The 18,957-nt window shown below is 49.7% G+C and overlaps 6 protein-coding genes across 6 annotated transcripts; 2 read left to right on the top strand and 4 right to left on the bottom strand.

Annotated features, from left to right (window-relative positions):
* Window positions 1-357: 357 nt before the first annotated feature.
* On the bottom strand, window positions 358-1,416 carry N7517_000701 (uncharacterized protein; the record flags this gene model as incomplete). Its single annotated transcript, XM_056718431.1, has 1 exon — window positions 358-1,416. The coding sequence occupies one exon, from the start codon at window positions 1,414-1,416 to the stop codon at window positions 358-360; it is 1,059 nt and encodes a 352-aa protein (XP_056582566.1).
* Window positions 1,417-1,834: 418 nt separating this feature from the next.
* N7517_000700 (uncharacterized protein) lies at window positions 1,835-4,282 on the top strand (the record flags this gene model as incomplete). The annotated part of the gene is made up of 1 exon (XM_056718430.1): window positions 1,835-4,282. One exon carries the CDS (start codon window positions 1,835-1,837, stop codon window positions 4,280-4,282), a length of 2,448 nt encoding a protein of 815 aa, XP_056582565.1.
* A 294-nt stretch (window positions 4,283-4,576) lies between these two features.
* Window positions 4,577-6,115, bottom strand: N7517_000699 (Alpha/beta hydrolase fold-3; the record flags this gene model as incomplete). Its single annotated transcript, XM_056718429.1, has 2 exons — window positions 4,577-5,561; window positions 5,625-6,115. 2 exons carry the CDS (start codon window positions 6,113-6,115, stop codon window positions 4,577-4,579), a joined length of 1,476 nt encoding a protein of 491 aa, XP_056582564.1.
* Window positions 6,116-7,027: 912 nt separating this feature from the next.
* N7517_000698 (putative sensor histidine kinase/response regulator) lies at window positions 7,028-14,118 on the top strand (the record flags this gene model as incomplete). Its single annotated transcript, XM_056718428.1, has 2 exons — window positions 7,028-10,002; window positions 10,059-14,118. 2 exons carry the CDS (start codon window positions 7,028-7,030, stop codon window positions 14,116-14,118), a joined length of 7,035 nt encoding a protein of 2,344 aa, XP_056582563.1.
* Window positions 14,119-14,441: 323 nt separating this feature from the next.
* Window positions 14,442-15,512, bottom strand: N7517_000697 (allantoicase; the record flags this gene model as incomplete). The annotated part of the gene is made up of 1 exon (XM_056718427.1): window positions 14,442-15,512. One exon carries the CDS (start codon window positions 15,510-15,512, stop codon window positions 14,442-14,444), a length of 1,071 nt encoding a protein of 356 aa, XP_056582562.1.
* A 1,165-nt stretch (window positions 15,513-16,677) lies between these two features.
* Window positions 16,678-17,004, bottom strand: N7517_000696 (uncharacterized protein; the record flags this gene model as incomplete). Its single annotated transcript, XM_056718426.1, has 1 exon — window positions 16,678-17,004. The coding sequence occupies one exon, from the start codon at window positions 17,002-17,004 to the stop codon at window positions 16,678-16,680; it is 327 nt and encodes a 108-aa protein (XP_056582561.1).
* Between the last annotated feature and the right edge of the window lie 1,953 nt (window positions 17,005-18,957).

Raw genomic sequence — 18,957 nt, 5'->3', positions numbered from 1 at the left:
AGACTAGTTTCTTTGCTTTTTTTTTTTTTTACAAGCTCTGGCGTACTAGGGCGTTGCATTGTTCATTTCATCTTTTTTGGTTTGTCTCCTCAGTGCTTGCAGCGCGGATTACGCGCCATTCGGGGATCGATACATGTCCCATTTGCTTTTGACAGTGATTTAGTCCAGATACCCAACAATGCAATCTACACTTGAATATATCGATCTACTTGATGTAGTGTAGGGCATAATGTGCGGGTCGAGCTTCATGAAACAGACGTCAAAACACTATCAGGTAGAGAGCAATTTACATGGCGATAAGCCGAGGTTGAGTGAAATCTAAGAGAGATGTGATCATGATCATGAAACAATAAATCACTAGTCTAATCCTTCGCCTTTCATGCCGCCCATGTCGTCCCAGAATTGACTGAAATCCACGTTTTCTGCTTCAAACATCTGCTTCGCTTGCAGCATCGCAGACCGTTGCCGTTCCGCAGTGAACCCACCAGGCTGCGAGCTCTCCCATTGAATTAGCTCGACCCAACGGAGGAAGAGATCCTCCTTACCCATCTCAGCCAACTTCTCCTTGAAGGCGAGAATTTGGTCGCGCTGAACGGATTGTACTTCGCCAGCGGAAGTGTTGTCATCCCCGACACGCCAGATCAGCCAACCATCCGCATCGGTGTTAACCAGCACGGCAGTGCGGAATTCACCCATCTGTACACCATCGCCTCTGCGAGTACGATCAACAAGAGCATGAGCGCGAACCATAGCCGCATAGTCTAAATTCCAATCCTCGTCCACGAGCAAGTAACCGGTCTTGCCGATTCGCTCCGGAGTTACAGCGGCGACGATCTTATCGCGACGCGCCTCGTCTTCGCGGATCCACTTATTGCGCTCGAGATCCTTGCTCCAACTGCGGTTACTGCGGCGGACGATGATCTCTGCCTCGCGGAAACCGACGGCACGACGCCAGCGCACGGGCCCTCGGATGAAATTAACAGGCCATGACCAGAGGAGCGTCACGAGAAAGTAGTCGAGGCATATCGTTCCAGTCCGGCGCAGGATGATCTCTATTGATTGTGTCCACGGGGTTGCTGCCGTGTCCACAGTCATGGAACTTTGGAGCCCGATTAGTGTTGCCACGAGTCCTGGATATGTACTGATTCCCATGTACACCCGTAGGCCAATCACAGCAGCTACTACCAGGTTGACGATGAGGGGTACGGTGAAGGTTTGCCGCTTCAGTTCCTCTGCGGTTGTGTCGATGTGGACTAGGTATACTTCGTCGGGGGAGAGTGGTTCAACGAAGGGGTGCAATATTTCTGGGACTTTGGTGAATGGTGGGATCGGACCTGAGGATGCGGAGCTAGGTGTTGAGGCTCCGGATGACGTTGGCGTCTTGCCGCGACCTGAGCGCCGTGATGATTTTGCCATACCGGGTGGTTTGTAGATTTTTATTCCACTGAAGTGTTGGATATGATCCGAGTCGAAGCTTTTCCAAGGGTTTAGAATGCGAGTCTGTTGCTTTTATTGAAGCTTTCGAGGACAGAGCGAGTGTAGGTGTCACATGTCAAGATAAGGTAAGGATCATTTGAGCATCTCAAGGTTGTAAATGCTTTCCTGATAATGTCTTAAGAGCAAGTAGGAGTAGTAAAAGACAAGTCAAGAAGATAAATTGTGGTTGAAGGAGTCGACGTAATGCGGAAGGAATTCAGACGGGCTAACCACATTGGGGAATGAGGAGCGTAGTATTTACCTCCGTCCTTTCTTCACGTCGCAGAACCGCGTTCCCCTTTCTTCGCTACCTTTCCTACATGTGAACCCTCTGCAGGTTGCAAGGGGTATTTCGGTCATGTCATTCGATAAAAACAATCGAGCGTCGCGAGATAGACAGCCGTCACCTTTCCGACGCGCCTCGAAATTCGACCATTACGATATACCCGCAAAGCTCCCATCACCCCCTCAAGACGATGGTCCGCACCCACGACACGCTATTCGTCCAAGGTCTCTAGCTGATGCGTACCGAGACGCATCAAGACACGCAATGATCACCACATACGACGAAGAATCCCACTTTGTGACATCACCAAGCCCGCGATCGAAGCGGCAGCCGATCAACGCATTCTCGCCAATATCCCAGACTTCTCCTCCTCCCAAAGAACTCGAAGATGCATATAGGCGAATTGACGAAGATGACGCTCTAGCTGATCTCGTGCGCGACTATGACTGGGAGCCGCAGTTCACCACACGCTCTGGAAGCCGAAGTCGCCTCCCGTCCTCCCGAGCAAAGGACACAAATAACGGCAGAGCATCTGCTAATGGACGACCCTTCTCCGACGCAGGTTTTGGCGATGATCTTGGCGACCATCGGGCCCGCAAGAGCAGGGATTATACTAAAGATGAAGAGCGCCTAAAGCGCGTCACGGGCCAACGCTCGCCGGTCTTCAGCAGGGCTCAGGCCGGACGGGATGCCTTGACGGCAGATAATTTGAGAAGACGAATGGAAGACAAGACCGAGGCGGATTATCGTGCGCCAGAGGCTGACAGGAACGGTGTTCCTTCGCCGAATATACCCACTGGTTGGGGTCATCGGGCAGGTCACCGGCAAGAATGGGAGAGAAAACCCAGCCAGCGCAGTATCTCTGAAGAAGAAGAGGAGGAAAAAGCGCGTCGACGCTGGTCGCCAGCTATCACGGAAGAAGCCCAAGCCCCTAGGGCTATGCGTACCTCTCCTCGTTCTCCGGCGCGGAGCACACTTTCTGCTAGAAGCGCTCTTGAAGAACGCACTGCCAATCCTTATATGCAAATGACGCATGAGGACTTTGGGGAAACGCGTTCTGGTTCCAAGCTGACCTCGCCTCCAACTAGTGGCGGCGAGCCAATCCCCAATTCCCCTATCACAGTGTTCAAAAACTCGTCATTCGCGAGACCCAGCCCCAGCAAGCGCGACTCCAGGGATCTACTACGCAAACTTTCCAGGACTGAAAATCCCAAAATTGATCAGGTCCAAACCCCCGAGCCACTCAAACTTTTCGAAAACAAAATCTACGACAAAACCCCTCGGGTAACTGGCGCGTGGATTGATACTCCTATGACCCAGCGGGTGGGTGACAAGGTTGAGCTTCCCGAAGATCTGACAAAAGACCTCCTTCCTCCACGCACAACAAATGAGTCCAAGGATATTGCACCCCCTACGAAACCCACGGATGTCAAATCGAAAGCCGAGGAACCGAAACCTGCACAGACTACCGAGAAAGAGCTTCTTCCTGAACCACACCCTGGGAAGCAGTCAAGGCCCCCGTTGCAGCGACCTCATCTACCTAAAAGTGCCTTGGAGACGGTCATTGAGGATGCCAGTTCCGGCAAAGACCTTGAGTTCGGAGATGATACCATCGAGTCCCTTCAAGCATTTATGGATGCCCCAGGTGAACCCAAAATCGAGGAAGATGACGAGGTTTATGAAAAGGCCGTCCTCGCCCAGCTCCAAAATGCTAGTTCAAAAGGAAATGACGTGGTCAACTTGGACTCATTGAACGTCAAGCTCAACTCTCTAACGAGACATATCGAAGAAGTGAAGAAAGGGCTTGACGACCTGGAAGGTCATGTCAAGCAAGACACCGCAATTGTATCGCAGGTAAGCTCTCTAAAGAAGAAGAGCCCAAAGGCATCACACTTGCACACAGCCGAATCCTGCAAAGGCTGTGACACGCACTCTGGTGGACGAGTATACGCCGCGATACCTCTTCCTCGGCTGTGGACGCGGAGCCCGCGATCTCAACGTCTTCGGCCCACCAAACTCGGCTGGTTCATCATCATCTCACTTTCGTGGTATATCATCGAATGTCTGATGTGGGACCAGTATAGTCATCCCGAGATATCCGAAAGCTGCGAAGGCTACTGCCTGCAGCCCGATGCGCCTCTATACCCCTGGGTAACCATCACAATGTTGTGGCGCTGGTCACATCTGTCTACAATTTTCACGCCCATTTTCGCTATCTGTGTTGCTTTCTCTCGTCTCGTGGCGCAGTTGATGGGTCTTTCGGATGGCTACGTGGATGATACGCCAGAGCTTGGAAATTTCATTGGCGAAATCCGCATCAACGGAACGCCCGTTGCGTTCCCTTGGCTGTCAACTCCTACACCTGAACATATTGTGACTCAAACACAGCAGGCCCACTATACACAGCAGCCTGTGCAACCAGTGCAGCCTGTCTGGTCCGCCCGGAATCCTCCCCCGCAGATGTGGGACAATAAACAGCCGTCAGGGGAGGATGTAATGGACAATGATGAATATCTTTAGTTCCCAGGGATCTTCAAATTCCCACATTTGCTTTCTCTGCTTTGAGCTAGTATCTAATGCAATCCCGGGCAGCAATTCCTTGCTACAGAGATTGTTTCTCCAAGAAAGTAATTGAGCATTTAAAGTCTTCTATATACATAGCCATATAAACGCCCAATGAGTATTAAGTACACGTATGGCTAGGCCCCGCCGGGCTACTAGTACATCACGTACACCGTTCGTTCATCGTGAGAATCATTAAAAATATAAATAGGGTATGAAAATGCGAAATAAGGAGAGAAAAGCTTAAGTAACTCACAACCGCGCTGTCGCACGCCACTGCTTCTGCAATTCGATCTCTCCCTCCCGCTTCCAAGCAGACATTCTCTCCATGAGGGCCTCGACCTCCTCATCACTTGTCTCACATGCCTTTTCAATCGGGATCTCCTTTGTCAACTGCAACTTGAAGCCCAACCAGGTGAGATTTCCCGTCGACAGGACCCGACCAGCAACAGCATCCCGACAGAACCCAGCAAAGCTCTCGAAGAAACGATGGCTAGACGGCCTGTCCATCATAAGTATACCGTGACAGTGCGGCATACCCTCGAACATTTCCGCAACGAGGGGCACACCGGCCTGGTAGACGCGGCGCGCTAGAATGAGGCCTTCATCTGTGAGACCTTCCTCGCCAGTCGAGATCCAGATAGGCGGCGCGTTCTTCCACAGAGAAACCGGGGCAGCGAGCGGAGATACCAATGGGTGGCTCAGCATGCTGGCGTTACAGTAGACGTCCGCGCGAGGCGGAGATGTGGGCCAGATATCGTCAGGCCTGAAAGGGAGCGGGGTGAATGGAGTCCTAACATCTGGGTCGTTGGAGGGCGTAGCTGGTGCCTCGAGGTAATCGAGGTGTGCATTGCCGCTGGTAGATGGCATGGAGCGCGTTACGTCGCACCATGGGGAGATGGTTGCGACGCCTGCGGGTAGTTCGATTGGCACATCTTTGCCGTGGAAGCGGATTGTGTGGGATGCGCGGCCGAGGGTAAGGAGTGTTTGAAGGAGGACTAGTGAGAGGTTTCCGCCGGCGGAATCGCCTGCGAATACGATCTTGTTTGCTGGTATGGGTTTGTGGAGGGAGCCTGGAGGCGGGTGGAGGAGGGAGAGGTATGCTGTTAAGGCGTCGACTAGTGCGGCTGGGAAGGGGTTTTGCGGAGCGAGGCGATATCGGACGGAGAAGACGGGGGCGCCGGTTAAATGTGACAGGTGTGCGACGGGGACGCGGTGGCTGCAGGGATCTAGAAGGCTGTTTTTTTGGTTTGGATGCGTTAGATATGTGCATTTGTTAGAGGATTGAGTGATAACTCACAAATAGGCACCGCCGTGGAAATACAAGATCGTCATATCAGACGGCGATTCCTCGCGCAGCTTGTGGTATTTCTCCTCTTCCGTGAGATCGGGCTCTAGTGTTTTCTTTCCAACTCCAGCGCGGTAACCGGTCCATTCAGCTTCGACGGCGGTGGTCGCGGGTATATCGTATGTCTCATCGCCGGTCTTGAGATCTTCGATTGCGCGTAGTACTGCATCGCGCACGTCGATCTCGGGCTGCGGGAGGGTCACCTTGGACACCCACATGGGGCCCTTGACTCCAGGGTCGCGTATGCCTTGTTTTTGGATTTTACCGAGTGGAGCTTTTGTTGCCATGAATGAACGAATAATGGCGACGGTTAATTCGGTGCGCATATCCTGTTTCCCCTTGACGGGGGACATTTGAATGCCATGCAGGAGGATGGTCTTGAGGATCAACGGGATGCGGGCCAGCATCGCCTTCAAGAGGCCGAGAGGTTCCCTAAGCGACATGATGCGAAGGGAGAAACTTTACTCCTGTAAAATAAGGAGAATGGAGGTGAGAAGAAGAGGATCTAAAGACCTCGAAATCTTCCAGGTTCAAGATGGTAAACCGGATTTAGTACCTGAGTGGCGTCAGTGCCGAGGTCCCGACGTGGAGCATACTTACCCCACAAGCCCTAATTCGAAGTCACTTCAATGTATTCGGACCAATTATTTCCATTGATCTTATGTTGATCTGATTATCAGATAGCATTGAGTATCCGGGCTGTGTAGTGAAGTTCATAGTTGTGCTTGATATGCAATGGGTCTAAAAAATCCCGAGGATCTGAGTGCTAAATTTGGCTGGTCTCGATCAAGATTTAACCTAGACATGTAGGTTGTAAACTCAGGATTATATTCGGCTTGTGATATGTACACTTCTACTAGGAGCTAAAACGGCGTCCATCCGGGCCGCTTCTAGCTTTCTATTATAAGTTGAGCCGCATACATTTGAAGAAAAAGAAAATATAGCCCGTTTCTTAATGATGTCAGCCTAAGAATAATATTTCCCCCAAAATAATAGTATTGCAATCATATTAACGTTGATATTAAAGGAAAACCAATCAGATGTCCCAATCCGGTCTGAAAGATGACTAAGTTAATAACCTCAGGCAACCAGAATTCTTACGATCTTCAATTCTAAAGCTACCCTGGTTTGTTTCAGGTCTTTTGTTGATGTCTTCACTTTACACGCCTAAAGGCGACACTTCTGTACCTGTTCACTGTACATTTTACTGATAATCTATCTTGTGGATGCTACTTGCATCTTTCATATCCGCCCCTCCCATCGTCCTATCCTCATCCCCCCGCTGAATTCGACCCATCGCACTGGGATATGTGCTTGGTAGTAACTTGGGCAGACACGACCACATAACTTGAGACATGGAGGAGAGTACTCTTTTTGGCGAAGACCTGCCGCTTCCACCGGCCCGACTTTTCGAACGATTAGGCCAGTTACCTGGTTATACCTGGGATCAGGCGGTCGAACCGTTTCACTCAACATACAACCACTGGCATATCTCAGGATACCGTCATGCCTTAGAGCCAGATGTTTTAACTCCTCTCGCAAATTCCTCCAATCCCGCCTCCTCCGGACCGTCGAGCCTCACGCGCTTTTCCCCGCGCACGGAAATCAGGCCATCCGCCCGTGCCTTGCGAAGATTGAGCGCCAGCGAAACCAGTAGTGACATCTCATTTTCCAACCAACATAGCCTGGAAACAGAGCAAACATGGATACCGGTCATCGCGCGAATTTCCACCAACATTATCCGCCTCGAACGAGAGTTTCACATGCTCAGATCAATTGTACAATCGTCAGATCCGGATTGCAATCATACAATACGACCAGTCGACTTGATCAGATTACAGCCAGATGATGGGCAGTCGAAGACGCTGCTGGTTGCGATCTTTGAGTCTCCCGGCCATGATAGATTGCGAGATTTGGTCACATTTGGTCCCGCCTCATTTGTGGCAGGGTCCAGAGGTGAAGACAACAATGCCACCCCCAGCGAGCAGGTCTCCTTACAAGCATTCTTTGATTTTGCAATCGGGGCATGCGATTGCCTGGAGATTCTACACTATGGTCTGAAGACAGTGCACGGCGAAATCAGAGGTGATGCATTTCATTTTAGCGCAGAGACTGGTGCGGTGAAGCTCGCAAACACCGGCAACGGTGCTAGATCTTTTGATAACGTTCTCAGCGAGGGCTGGTCCTCCGTTTCGCGTGAGCTTGGAGCCAAGTACAAGCTGCAATTTATTGCCCCAGAGCAGACCGGAAGGATGCCCACAGAGCCGGATAGTCGCACTGATATTTATGCGTTGGGCCTCTTCTTCTGGTCCATGCTGGTGGGAAAGCTACCATTTGAAGGAACCGACCCCGTCGAAGTCGTACAGAATGTACTAGGCAAGAGATTGGTGCCAGTATCTGGGAAGCGAATGGATATTCCGGATGCTCTCTCGGCTGTGATCCAAAAAATGACACAAAAGGTGGTTCATGATCGCTACCACACAATTTCATCTGTGAAGAGAGATTTGACCCATATTGTGAAATTGCTTGGTGATGGTGACAGTGAAGCATTGAGCAATTTCCAAGTCGCGCAAGGAGACGTTTCTTCCTTTTTCACTCTCCCAACGCAAATGTTCGGGCGGCAAGAAGAATATGACAAGATCCTCAGTGTCATCGAAAAGGTCAATAGGCGCCAGGCGGCTGCCTTGGCCAAAGCTGGAACTCAAAGTCCTGGTACAATGCACGCTCTTACATCGGCGTCGTCTATCTCTGACAGCCGCATCGAAAGCCTCGAGTTTGCTTCTGTCTCTAGCGATTCTGGCTCCTTTGTTTTGCCTCCTCGGTCGTCTTCTAATGCCACCAGTCACAGTCTTGCGCAAGTAAACACCCATGAATCTGCGCCGGGTAGTGACACGTCGTTTTCTACTCCGAATCATACAATTGTCCCCGATGTGTATAGTCAAAGCTCAAGAGCAGCTCTCAAGAGCCCATCTCATTCTCGGTCTTCCCATAATACAGACAGAGAGAGTCATCCTTCCATCGGTCCTCCCAGTCAACCATCAACAAACCATACTGTTAGTCAGTCTGGATCATTCCATTCCTTGCATAAACAGAAGAATATTGGGAAGTCTCGCCGCAGCGAGCGCTGTGAAGTGATCACAATCAGCGGTCCCGCTGGGATTGGAAAAACGGACCTCTTAAATCGGATTCAGCCCACAGTTCGCAAACTCGGATGCATAGCAATTACTCGTCTGGACCGAGCCAAACGTGTCCCATTTGAACCTTTTGCAAAATTACTGGCCAGTCTTTTGCGCCAGATATTCTCCGAGCGCGATGTCACCACAGATTACCACAATAGTGTTAGAATGGCCTTGCGACCGATGTGGCCTACCCTTCATAAAGTCTTGGGTCTTCCCGAGCAGCTGATGTCCCCTGGTGCGAAGTACAGACCGAGTGATGCAAAAGCCAATCTTTTCATACCAGATAAGGGCGAGCCATCCAAGCATGTCAACATCCCCGGCCTGGATCAAGGACAGACTTCCCAGGATTTCTTTTTGGCAAATGCTGCCTCGAAGAACATGCGGCTCATGGAGACATTCCTTGAGATCTTGCGCACGTTGTGTCAATTCAAACTGATCACCGTATGCCTCGATGATCTCGAACATGCAGATGACGAAACTTTGGACTTGGTATTGAAAATTATCAAAGCAAAGCTCCCATGTGTGCTCATACTGTCAAGCCGCAAGGACGAGATTGCATCTGATCAGGTGAGGTCTCTATTTGTGGAAGATCTCCCAACAGTCACGCGAATCGTACTCGAGCCCCTCGGAGAGGAGCATGTCATGGAAATTGTAGCAAAGACAATGCACCAGAAACCCGATCAAGCATTGACACCACTCTGTGCAGTGGTTCAGGAGAAGAGCCGAGGAAATCCCTTCTATGTTCGGGTAATGTTGGAGACCTGTTACAGAACAAATTGTATTTGGTATTCATGGAAGGACTCGAAGTGGCTATTTGACCTTGATCGGATATTTACGGAGTTTGTGGCTCCTGTCTACGGCGAAGAGCTTGGACTTGGATTTCTTACCAAGCGTCTTCGGGACATCCCCCAAGCTGCTCGATCTATCATGATCTGGGGAGCTGTTCTGGGCAGCCCGTTCTCTTTTTCTTTGGTGCAAAAGCTTTTGACAAGTGAATTTCTGTATTCGAGCAGCGATGATGACGGTGTTGATCTCACATCACCGCAAAATGTCACCCTCATCAGACAATCGGAAGGTGATATAGTTGTTGGATTGCAGTTTTTGGTTCAGGCAAATCTCTTGAACACGGGGAAGACAGACGATGAGTTTAGGTGAGACATCTACTGTTGGTTACTCCTATAGCCAACACTCTTACTAATGTTTCTAGGTTCGGCAATGAACGACTTGCACAGGCTGCTCTTTCTTTGAGCGAGAGTCGGAATGTACAGAAGATGCATTTCATCGTCTCCCAAGCGCTGATGAAATATTACCACGACCATCGCAGTCGCTATTCGATGGCTCACCATGTCGCACTTGCGTCACAGACTATCAAGTCTCATGTCAGCAGACGTCTCGAATATCGACGGATCTTATGGGATGCCGGACAAACCGCTTTCCAATCGGGCGCGCGGCCCTCTGCACTTTGGTACTTCCGTCATTGCATCGCTTTACTCCAGGAGGATATGTGGAATGACCTCAAACCCGACGTTTATTACGATGAAACCATGCGGCTATTTATCACGACCTCCGAGATGTCCTGGTCTCAGGGTCACAATGATGATGCCCTCCAGTTGATCAACGAGGTGTTTATTCATGGCAAGGACGCCGTAAGCAAGTCAAAAGCCTGGATCATTAAAGCCAAAATATACGCCCAGATAGGCGATCATCACCGCTCGATGGAATCACTTCTCACCTGCCTTGATGAACTGGGTGTGCATCTTCGTCAACCTACAACTTATGAGGAGTGCGACGCTGCCTATCTTCGCCTCAAGTCCTATTTCGACACTGCCGACCTGAACTCTATTGCCCGAAAGCCAGTCTCCAAGGATCCCACTATAGTGACTATCGGCACAGTGATGGCGGAGGCGATGACAGTCACGTACTGGGACGATGCGTTGACTTTTTATCGGATGGCGCTTGAAGTAATGAACATTCATGTTTTCAAGGGTGGATTCACACAGATCGCAATAGGTTGCTCCCATCTTGCCATGATCACCTTAGGTCGCTTCAAAGATATCGAGTTTGGCACAAAACTTAGCGACCTTTCACTGGAGCTGCTCGAGCGCTGCCCTGAACTGTCGACTCAGAGCAGAGGCTCGATCGTTCATAATCTCTACGTCAGCCATTTACGTGTTCCCATGGCATCAACACTACCAGCCTTGGAAGCTTCGCTTGAGGCTTCTTTCTCAATGGGTGACCCATATCTTACCCTGATCAGCATCTCATCAATGGCCATGACTCGATTGTATCTGGGCCAAGACATGGCGCAGCTGGAGACTTTCTGCGTGGATACCCCCGAAGAAATCCCCAAGTGGAAACAAGATACTCGCGGCGGTGCTAGTCTGATTGCAGTCCAGCAAGTTGCACGCGCTCTGCAGGGGAAGACTGAATTCCGGTCTCCCGACGGCATCATGTCAGATGCCAATCACAACACATCTGAGTATATGTCCCACTTGGATGTTAACTCTAGCAACGCCGACAGACCTCGTGACATCTACTGGGGTCTTGCCATGATTCCACTGTTCTTGTTCGGTCACCACACCAGAGCAATCCAAGTGGGTACCCAACTTTTGTTCACCACGCATAGGCTCTGGTCTGCACGTGTGTCCTACGTGATTTACTTCTATCTGGCAACCTCACTCCTCACCCTTCATAATGACAATCCCTCCCAAGGACACCTTGACGGCAAGATGGACACACTCTTAGAATACAAGGCAGAGATCGATTTTGCTCGAGAGGCATCCGAATCAAACTATGGCATGTGGTCTCTAATTCTGGAAGCCCTGATGGCCGAGGTTCGCAACGATCATAGCGGTGCTATCCGGGGCTACGAGTCTGCGATTGACCATTGCCAAATCCATGGTTGGCCCCTTGAAGAAGCCTTGGCCCTTGAGCTGCAGGGTGAGTTTTTGGTTAGACGTGGAGCAAAGAGAGCGGCTCGTGCTGTAATCCAAGAGGCCATCGCTTCATGGAGCTCCATTGGCGCTGGTGGCAAATCGTCACAGCTTGCTGAGAAACATGAATGGCTACTTAAGACAGCCACATCGGCAAGAACCGTTGATATTGGCTGTCAAACTATCGATTCACTTCTTGAGATCAGCCGTGATGTTGTACAAGAAGAGATTCTGGACCCCCAAAAGATGGAAGAGGATGAGAGAAGGCAACAGTGGATTGAGCAAAACGGTGTTGCTACTGGAGAACGGGATCTAGACATATCAAGTGTCGGTTTAGACATCATTGATCTGTCCAGCATTCTCGAGTCCAGCCAAGTCATGTCATCTGAGCTTCAAATTGACAAGCTTTTCACCAAAATGCTTGAGATCATCTTAGAGTCTTGCAACGGTTCCGATTTCGCTATTATTGCTACCGACTTTGATGACAATGGCTTTGCAATTGCTGCAGCTGGTGATTCTGAAAGGGGCCAGAAATCATTCCCAGAAGGTCTTCCTTTCTCGGAAATGGAGGATCGAATGGCCTTACATATCTCGGACTATGTCATGCGTACAAAGGAGGAAGTTCTTGTTCACAACGTTCTCGAAGATGAACGGTTTTCTAACGTGAGCGAGACCTACCTGGCAAAATTCCCCGCAGGTCGGTCTGTTATCGCACTGCCAGTCGTGCAGGGAGATCGACTTCTCGGCGTTATTCATTTGGAAGGAAAACCAAATTGGTTCACACAGCGCAACGTTGTGGTCCTGCATTTGCTTTGCAACCAGATTGGTATTTCATTGTCCAACGCCTTGCTCTTCCGTGAGATTCGCAAGGTCAGCGCCAAGAATGCTTCAATGATTGAGTCCCAAAAACGTGCATTGGCATTGGCACGCGAGGCCGAGCAGAAGGCAAAGAATGCGGAGGCCGAAGCCAAGCATAATGTCAAGCTGAAGGAAGATGCAGCAAGGGCCAAATCAATCTTCCTTGCGAACATTTCTCATGATCTGCGTACTCCGATGAACGGCGTGATTGGTCTGTCGGAACTCCTCAAGGGCACTTACCTGGACAAAGAGCAAGATGAATACGTCGAATCGATTCGTGTGTGTGCTGATACCTTGCTCACCCTCATCAACGACATTCTCGATTTCTCGAAGCTCGAGGCCGGAAAAATGAAGATCTCCACGGTCCCACTCAATCTAAAACAAACCATATCAGAAGTCATCCGGGCTTTGCGATATACGCATCGTGACAGAGGGTTAGAAACCATCGAGAACCTCGATAAGGTACCACCAGAGCTCGTTGTTCTTGGCGACCCTGTTCGTCTCCACCAGATTTTCATGAATCTCCTCAGCAACAGTTACAAATTCACTCCTGCCGGATCAGTTACGGTCAAAGCGAAGGTTGCGCGTGAGGGCAAAGGTCGGGTTCGCCTTGAGTGCTCAGTCACCGACACCGGCATCGGTATTCCAGACGAGCAAAAGGCGCGTCTCTTCCGGCCATTCTCCCAGGCTGATGCATCCACAGAAAGATCATACGGCGGTAGTGGCCTTGGCCTTTCAATCTGTAAGGCTATCATTGAAGATGTTCTCGGTGGAGCTATCTGGCTTGAATCGACTTCTGGGGTGGGAACGACCGTGACATTCCACTTGGTCTTCAACAAAGCACCCAAGAAGACAGCCGTCAAAACTGCATGGTCACAAGATCTGAGCAATGCAGAAAACGAAGTACGTCGGGCCTCAGCTCGCGACCTCACTCAAATCCCTCGTGACCAGATCCGTGTCTGCATCGCCGAAGACAACCCAATCAACCAAAAGATCGCTGTCAAATTCGTCACTGGCCTTGGTCTCCAGTGCGAGGCATACAGCGACGGCAAACAAGCCGTCGATGCTCTGCGCGCAAGCTCCCAAGAAGGCAATCCATTCCACGTGGTCCTTATGGACGTGATGATGCCCACTCTTGACGGATACAACGCGACCCGCGAGTTGCGCCGGGATCCCGACCCGAATGTAAACGAAGTGCTAGTCATCGCCATGACCGCCAGTGCCATCGAAGGCGATCGCGAGAAATGCCTGGAGGCTGGCATGAACAATTATCTCCCGAAACCAGTCCGCTCGCCCATTTTGAGTGAACTGTTGGATAGATATCTAGCTCCTAGGCCACCATCATACCCCAAGTCTCGTCTTGCTATTCGAGAAAAGCGTTCGAAAGCAAGTATTGATGCTGGAGGGGGCACACCTACCAGTCACTCTTCTTCGGCTTCAGATGAACCGAGGCCATTGTCGTTGGAAAAGAAATGAGTCATGCATTGTTAATTTATACCCGAGTGTGCAAAGATAGAAGTTAGGCGTCATTTGTGTTGATCTCCCTTTTGGTTTTTGGTTTCTTTCTCGCCTCATGCCTAAGTAGTTCTACGTGTAGTATTTTTGTTTTTGGACTTGATTCTGCATCTGGTTTTTTTTTTTCTTTCCAGCAGGATGATATTTCACGCTCATAATCATGATCAATGGCATACTTCATTGGATATCGGATAGGTCTTCTTTATTGGACATTTAAACATAATGCATTATTTACGTGTAGAATATCAGCTATTTACATGATTATCATGGTATCAGATAAATGCCTAAGCGCGGCGACCAAAGATGCGGAATCGCTTGACGCCACCATCAGGAACAAGGGTCAGCTTGACATGGCTGAACACCCGAGTATCCTCACCACCAGCAGTGAGTTCATCAGGTCCAAAGACATGCTCGGTATCTGCCTGGCAGCGCTTGTCGCCCTTGACGATCTCAACCCAATTGGCGTCATCGGCCGAGGGAACACCCTCACCAGCAGTGCCAGCAACCAGACCGTGCACGCGCACAGCGCGAGGGAAGTTTCCACGGAAGTCCTTGGTGTCAACAACAACCTTGGAGACGGAGCCAGGAAGACCAAGCCTGACAATCGCCCAGTCGACGTGACCAGCAGCGCGCGAGCGAGCAGTCTCCCATCCATCACCCATATCCTTTCCGCGGCCCGGAAGCAGGATGTTAGAGGAGGGAGTGAAGTGCTCGTCGGAGGCCACAAGAGCCACGCCGCCGTTGAGAGCAGACGAGAGCTCTTCAACGGGGACTTCAGCAGCCTGGACAGCTGGGGCAGGAGGGGGGATAGCGTGACCGTAAAGACGCAGACGGGCGAAGCCACCGTCGGGGTACATCAGGAGACGGAAGTGAGTGTATGGGGTTTGGGTGATTTCAGCGGGGAATTTCCAACCGTGGCGCTGGGAGGGACCGCAAGGTGAAGCGGGCAGCAGTGTCTTCCAGCCAGTAAAGCTGGGGTCTGCGATCTGGGCATCTGTGATACCGCTGCCTTCCGGCGCGTGTGTAGCTTGTAGTTCTGCCTTCTCCCCGTAGTTGCCAATGAAGTGTGCGGTATCTACTTCGACGCCGTGGATGTAGGCCGAGGCGACGCCCAGCTTGATTACGGCCCAATCGTAGGGATCTGGGTTGTGGCGGCGGGTTTCCCAACCGTCGTACCAGGCACCGGTGTGAATGAAGACACCGGGGCGTGAGATTGAGGGAGTGGGGGTGAGGAGGTTATCAGCTGAAGCGAAGTAGTCGTTTGAGCAGGCTAGGATCTTGCTATTTAAGTTGCATGATGCTAGATTGGTGGTGTGTGCGAACACCTTGTCGATATCGGCGGCGGCGACCTGCATTTTGGAATATGAATTATGTGTTTAATGGGGTATTGTGTCTAGAGTGAAGTTGGAGGGCGATGTTCTATACTTAAATAGCAGTGTAGTGGGGGGTGGTTATCGATAAGGGACCCCAAATGCATTTCCATTACTCGACAACTCCATTTCTTCTTCTATCCTCTTCTCGTTAGAGCCAATCGGAGCCTATCTTTCCCGATATTCGCCTTGGAGGTTTCGTCCTGAGCTAAGTGCCTAGATTCAATGCCGGTTTGAGGCCTTTCGGAGTTGATTTCGGAGTTGGGCCGTTGACCCACTACGTGGCAAGCCATATCGGAGGTCTCCGATGGGCGCTGTTATCTGAATGGACGTTTCTGATTGATCAGAAATTAGAGTCACAGACTCCACAGAAAGCAGAGGAATCCAAAAGGTTCTATTTGCGCCTACTGCGCCTACTGTGGCAGTGATGGCTTTCCTGCACAACATACGCAGACAGCCCGGAGTTCATCGGAATTCAACCATTCGACCAATAAGACTATTCTACTGGTCTTGATACCTCTATCCCACAGGTACAGGTGACAATAGCCGCTCTGCTTGGGTTATCGCTTATTACATCGTATGTCATTCATACAATGCAGTCTCTAATTTAGCAAACAGAAGGTGTGAGGTAAAATGAATGAGAATCAAGTCGAGCATGGTATCTACCGTTGCTCGTACACAGGGTTATACAATGACGCAGTCATTCGTGAACCTATTGATTCCCATATATCCCGAACATCTTTCACCAAATGGGACACCTGAGTTCATTGCATGAGTGTACACGCGGTGATACTTCTATTACTATTGCAATGTTGACCAACCTGCCTGTGTGACACTCAACGAATTCTCCCTCGAGTCAGAGATTCGGGATTGGGACCAGGCAATCAATTTTATCACCCTCACACATCGCCCACAAGCAGGTGAGAGATATCAACTACTATGGAAGATAACATATTAAAGAAGGTCCATGAGGTCAATCCAAACTATGAGAGCAGATATCAGAGAGTGAAAAATCAACATAGTATTCCAGCATGATCACATCAAACTAAGCTATAAAGCTTCTAAACCAACGCCAGCAATGCCTTCGTATCATTCAATATGGGCGCAAACAGCAATATAAAAAGAAATAAAAAAAAGAGCACTTTTGTCGTTATTCCTTCCCAGTGGTCTTTGTCGCAGCATTCTCCAAGGCCGTATATCTCCACTCGTACTGTGCCATTGCCCTCTTATCGCTTGCAGAGCGACCTTCATTCTTGCCAGCCAAATCCTTTGTGCCCTGCATCTGTATTTCCCATCCCTTGAGGATTCGAGCCTGGGCTTCTGCAATCGAAGTCAGGTTTGAGTTCTGTGAGGCCATTCGTTCGTCAATCGTGGCATGGTATGATAGTTTGGCGCGGAAGAGTGCCATCTCGCATTCGTCGTACTTGATTCCTTTTGCCTCGGGCACCATGTTGTCTTGTGTACTCTTCGGGGGCATCTTGGACTGAACCACGAGAGAGGAAGATAGCTTGTTGATGCAGACAATAAACTATTCAATAGCTGTGGTTTGGCAATGGAATGTATGATTTGGAAGGGATGGAAGACGATATGCACGGTATTATGTTCAAAGGAACGAAGTATGTATATCCCAAAGACAAAGCGGGTGATTCATGAGCAATGTCCCTGGAGGACGCCTGGAGCAAACATAGAAATATAGTGGCGAAAAGAAAAAAAGGGCCAAATTAAGGACCGACAAAAGAGCTCGGGAAAAGGCAAGGGAAACCTCGATTAATTATATCATGACAAGACCATGTTCACTGTCAACGTCCAATACCCGACATGCCAGATGTATCACACTCAATTCCCTAACGCGCAGAAAAGGGGCATGGCCACAGTCAAACCATCCCGGAAAGAGAAGGAGATCAAAAGACACATGCACATAAGGAATTCAACAAAACCCAACTTCTTCAGAAAATCGTATTGCCTCTGAGAACGGTACTCGAAGGGCCTTGCACATCCCGTATTGAGCGGCGATGACCCGTTTGCTTTTTAGCGACTGTGCCATCTGTCTCGTGATGAGAAGCCGAGCCAATCTGAGTTGCCGCCTTGCCTGGCACTTCTAGTGGAAAAGCCATGGTGACACCATGTTTGTATAGACCGCGCAACCGGACGTGCATGACTCTAGGAATTTTGCTGGAAGGGTTGAGTATCGGGAGATGCAGTCCCGTCTCGGTCCGTATGGCCGTGCGCACATCTCTGTGTATCAGGGTCTGTAGATTAGAAGACGTCTACATCTATTGTGTTGTATATTCACTATGTACATATCTTTTTATATCTCGACGGCTAATATGACAAATTGGTTGTTTGCACCAAACAATCTGATCCGGATGTCTTCACAGAGACAATAAAAAAGAAGTTTAGTTCTATACGCTTGCCACGAGGGTCAATTAGACAGGCAAGCAACCGGATTACACAAAAATAGAGTTGATGTAGCCTGCCCGTCATTTCCACCTTACCCGTCCTCTCTCTCTCCTCCATGATCTTCATGAAGATCTTAATATGGGCTATTGTCCACTTTGCGAACCTTCGAGACCTGCAGAGAATATGAGCAGAATTCTTCTCGATATTCCTGGTATCGATGCGGTGTCTGGCCCAGACTATAAGTACTTGGCAACTGTCACCATTAGCTTTTCTCTTCTAAAACCGGAGACATATATATGTTTTCAGTACAAAGGATCAAAAGGAAACCAACCAGCTGAACTATATATACTTCAGCCACGTAGTCTTTTTCTGTCTTTGTTTTGGCCTGCGTCACCATCCAATTCTTCCAGGGATAACCATATTAGGGCTGCAGAGCACTACACTAGGTCATCTGTGACACAGACTGCAGAAAGCCCGTTGACCGTTTTATTTTTCTTAAGCACATGATTGTAATGGGTCATGCCATAGCCCCTTAAAGAGAGGGGGCTAAAAAAAGGATCCGAGTGCAAAAGGTCCTAACTCGGTACCTGATTTGTTTGTGCAACGCTGCAGGCGGAAATGTAGGGGACCTATGGGACATTATTGCGTTCTGGACTGGTTGCGATGAAGTCTCGGAGAAAAGAAAAAGGATACCATGAGGTATCCCAGCGGGAAATGGACAGGGGGTTGAGGGTAGTCTGGGCGCTTTAGGGCTCATGAGATCATCTGATATCAACCAATTGTCTATAGATCTGACCTTAGAGGTGAAGTCAACACCATTTTAGGAAGTTGGTAGGGATAAAACATTTCAAATCTCGTGTTTATGGTGTCTCATATACGTTTGAGAAGACAGACGGAAATTGTGTAACAGAACAAGCGGCCCTCCGACGGGTAGGCGCAGGTTATATCGGGTCCGACGCGTTTCAACTGTTCCACTTGTGCATTTGACTTGTCAGATCTATGTGTAATATTGGTTTGAAGCTTGCCTACA

Source organism: Penicillium concentricum, assembly GCF_028827145.1.
Source record: "Penicillium concentricum strain IBT 3081 chromosome Unknown utg000001l_segment0_segment0, whole genome shotgun sequence".
Classification (NCBI taxonomy): domain Eukaryota; kingdom Fungi; phylum Ascomycota; class Eurotiomycetes; order Eurotiales; family Aspergillaceae; genus Penicillium; species Penicillium concentricum.
The sequence above is the reverse complement of the archived record's forward strand: the minus strand, read 5'-3'. Positions and strand labels throughout refer to the sequence as shown.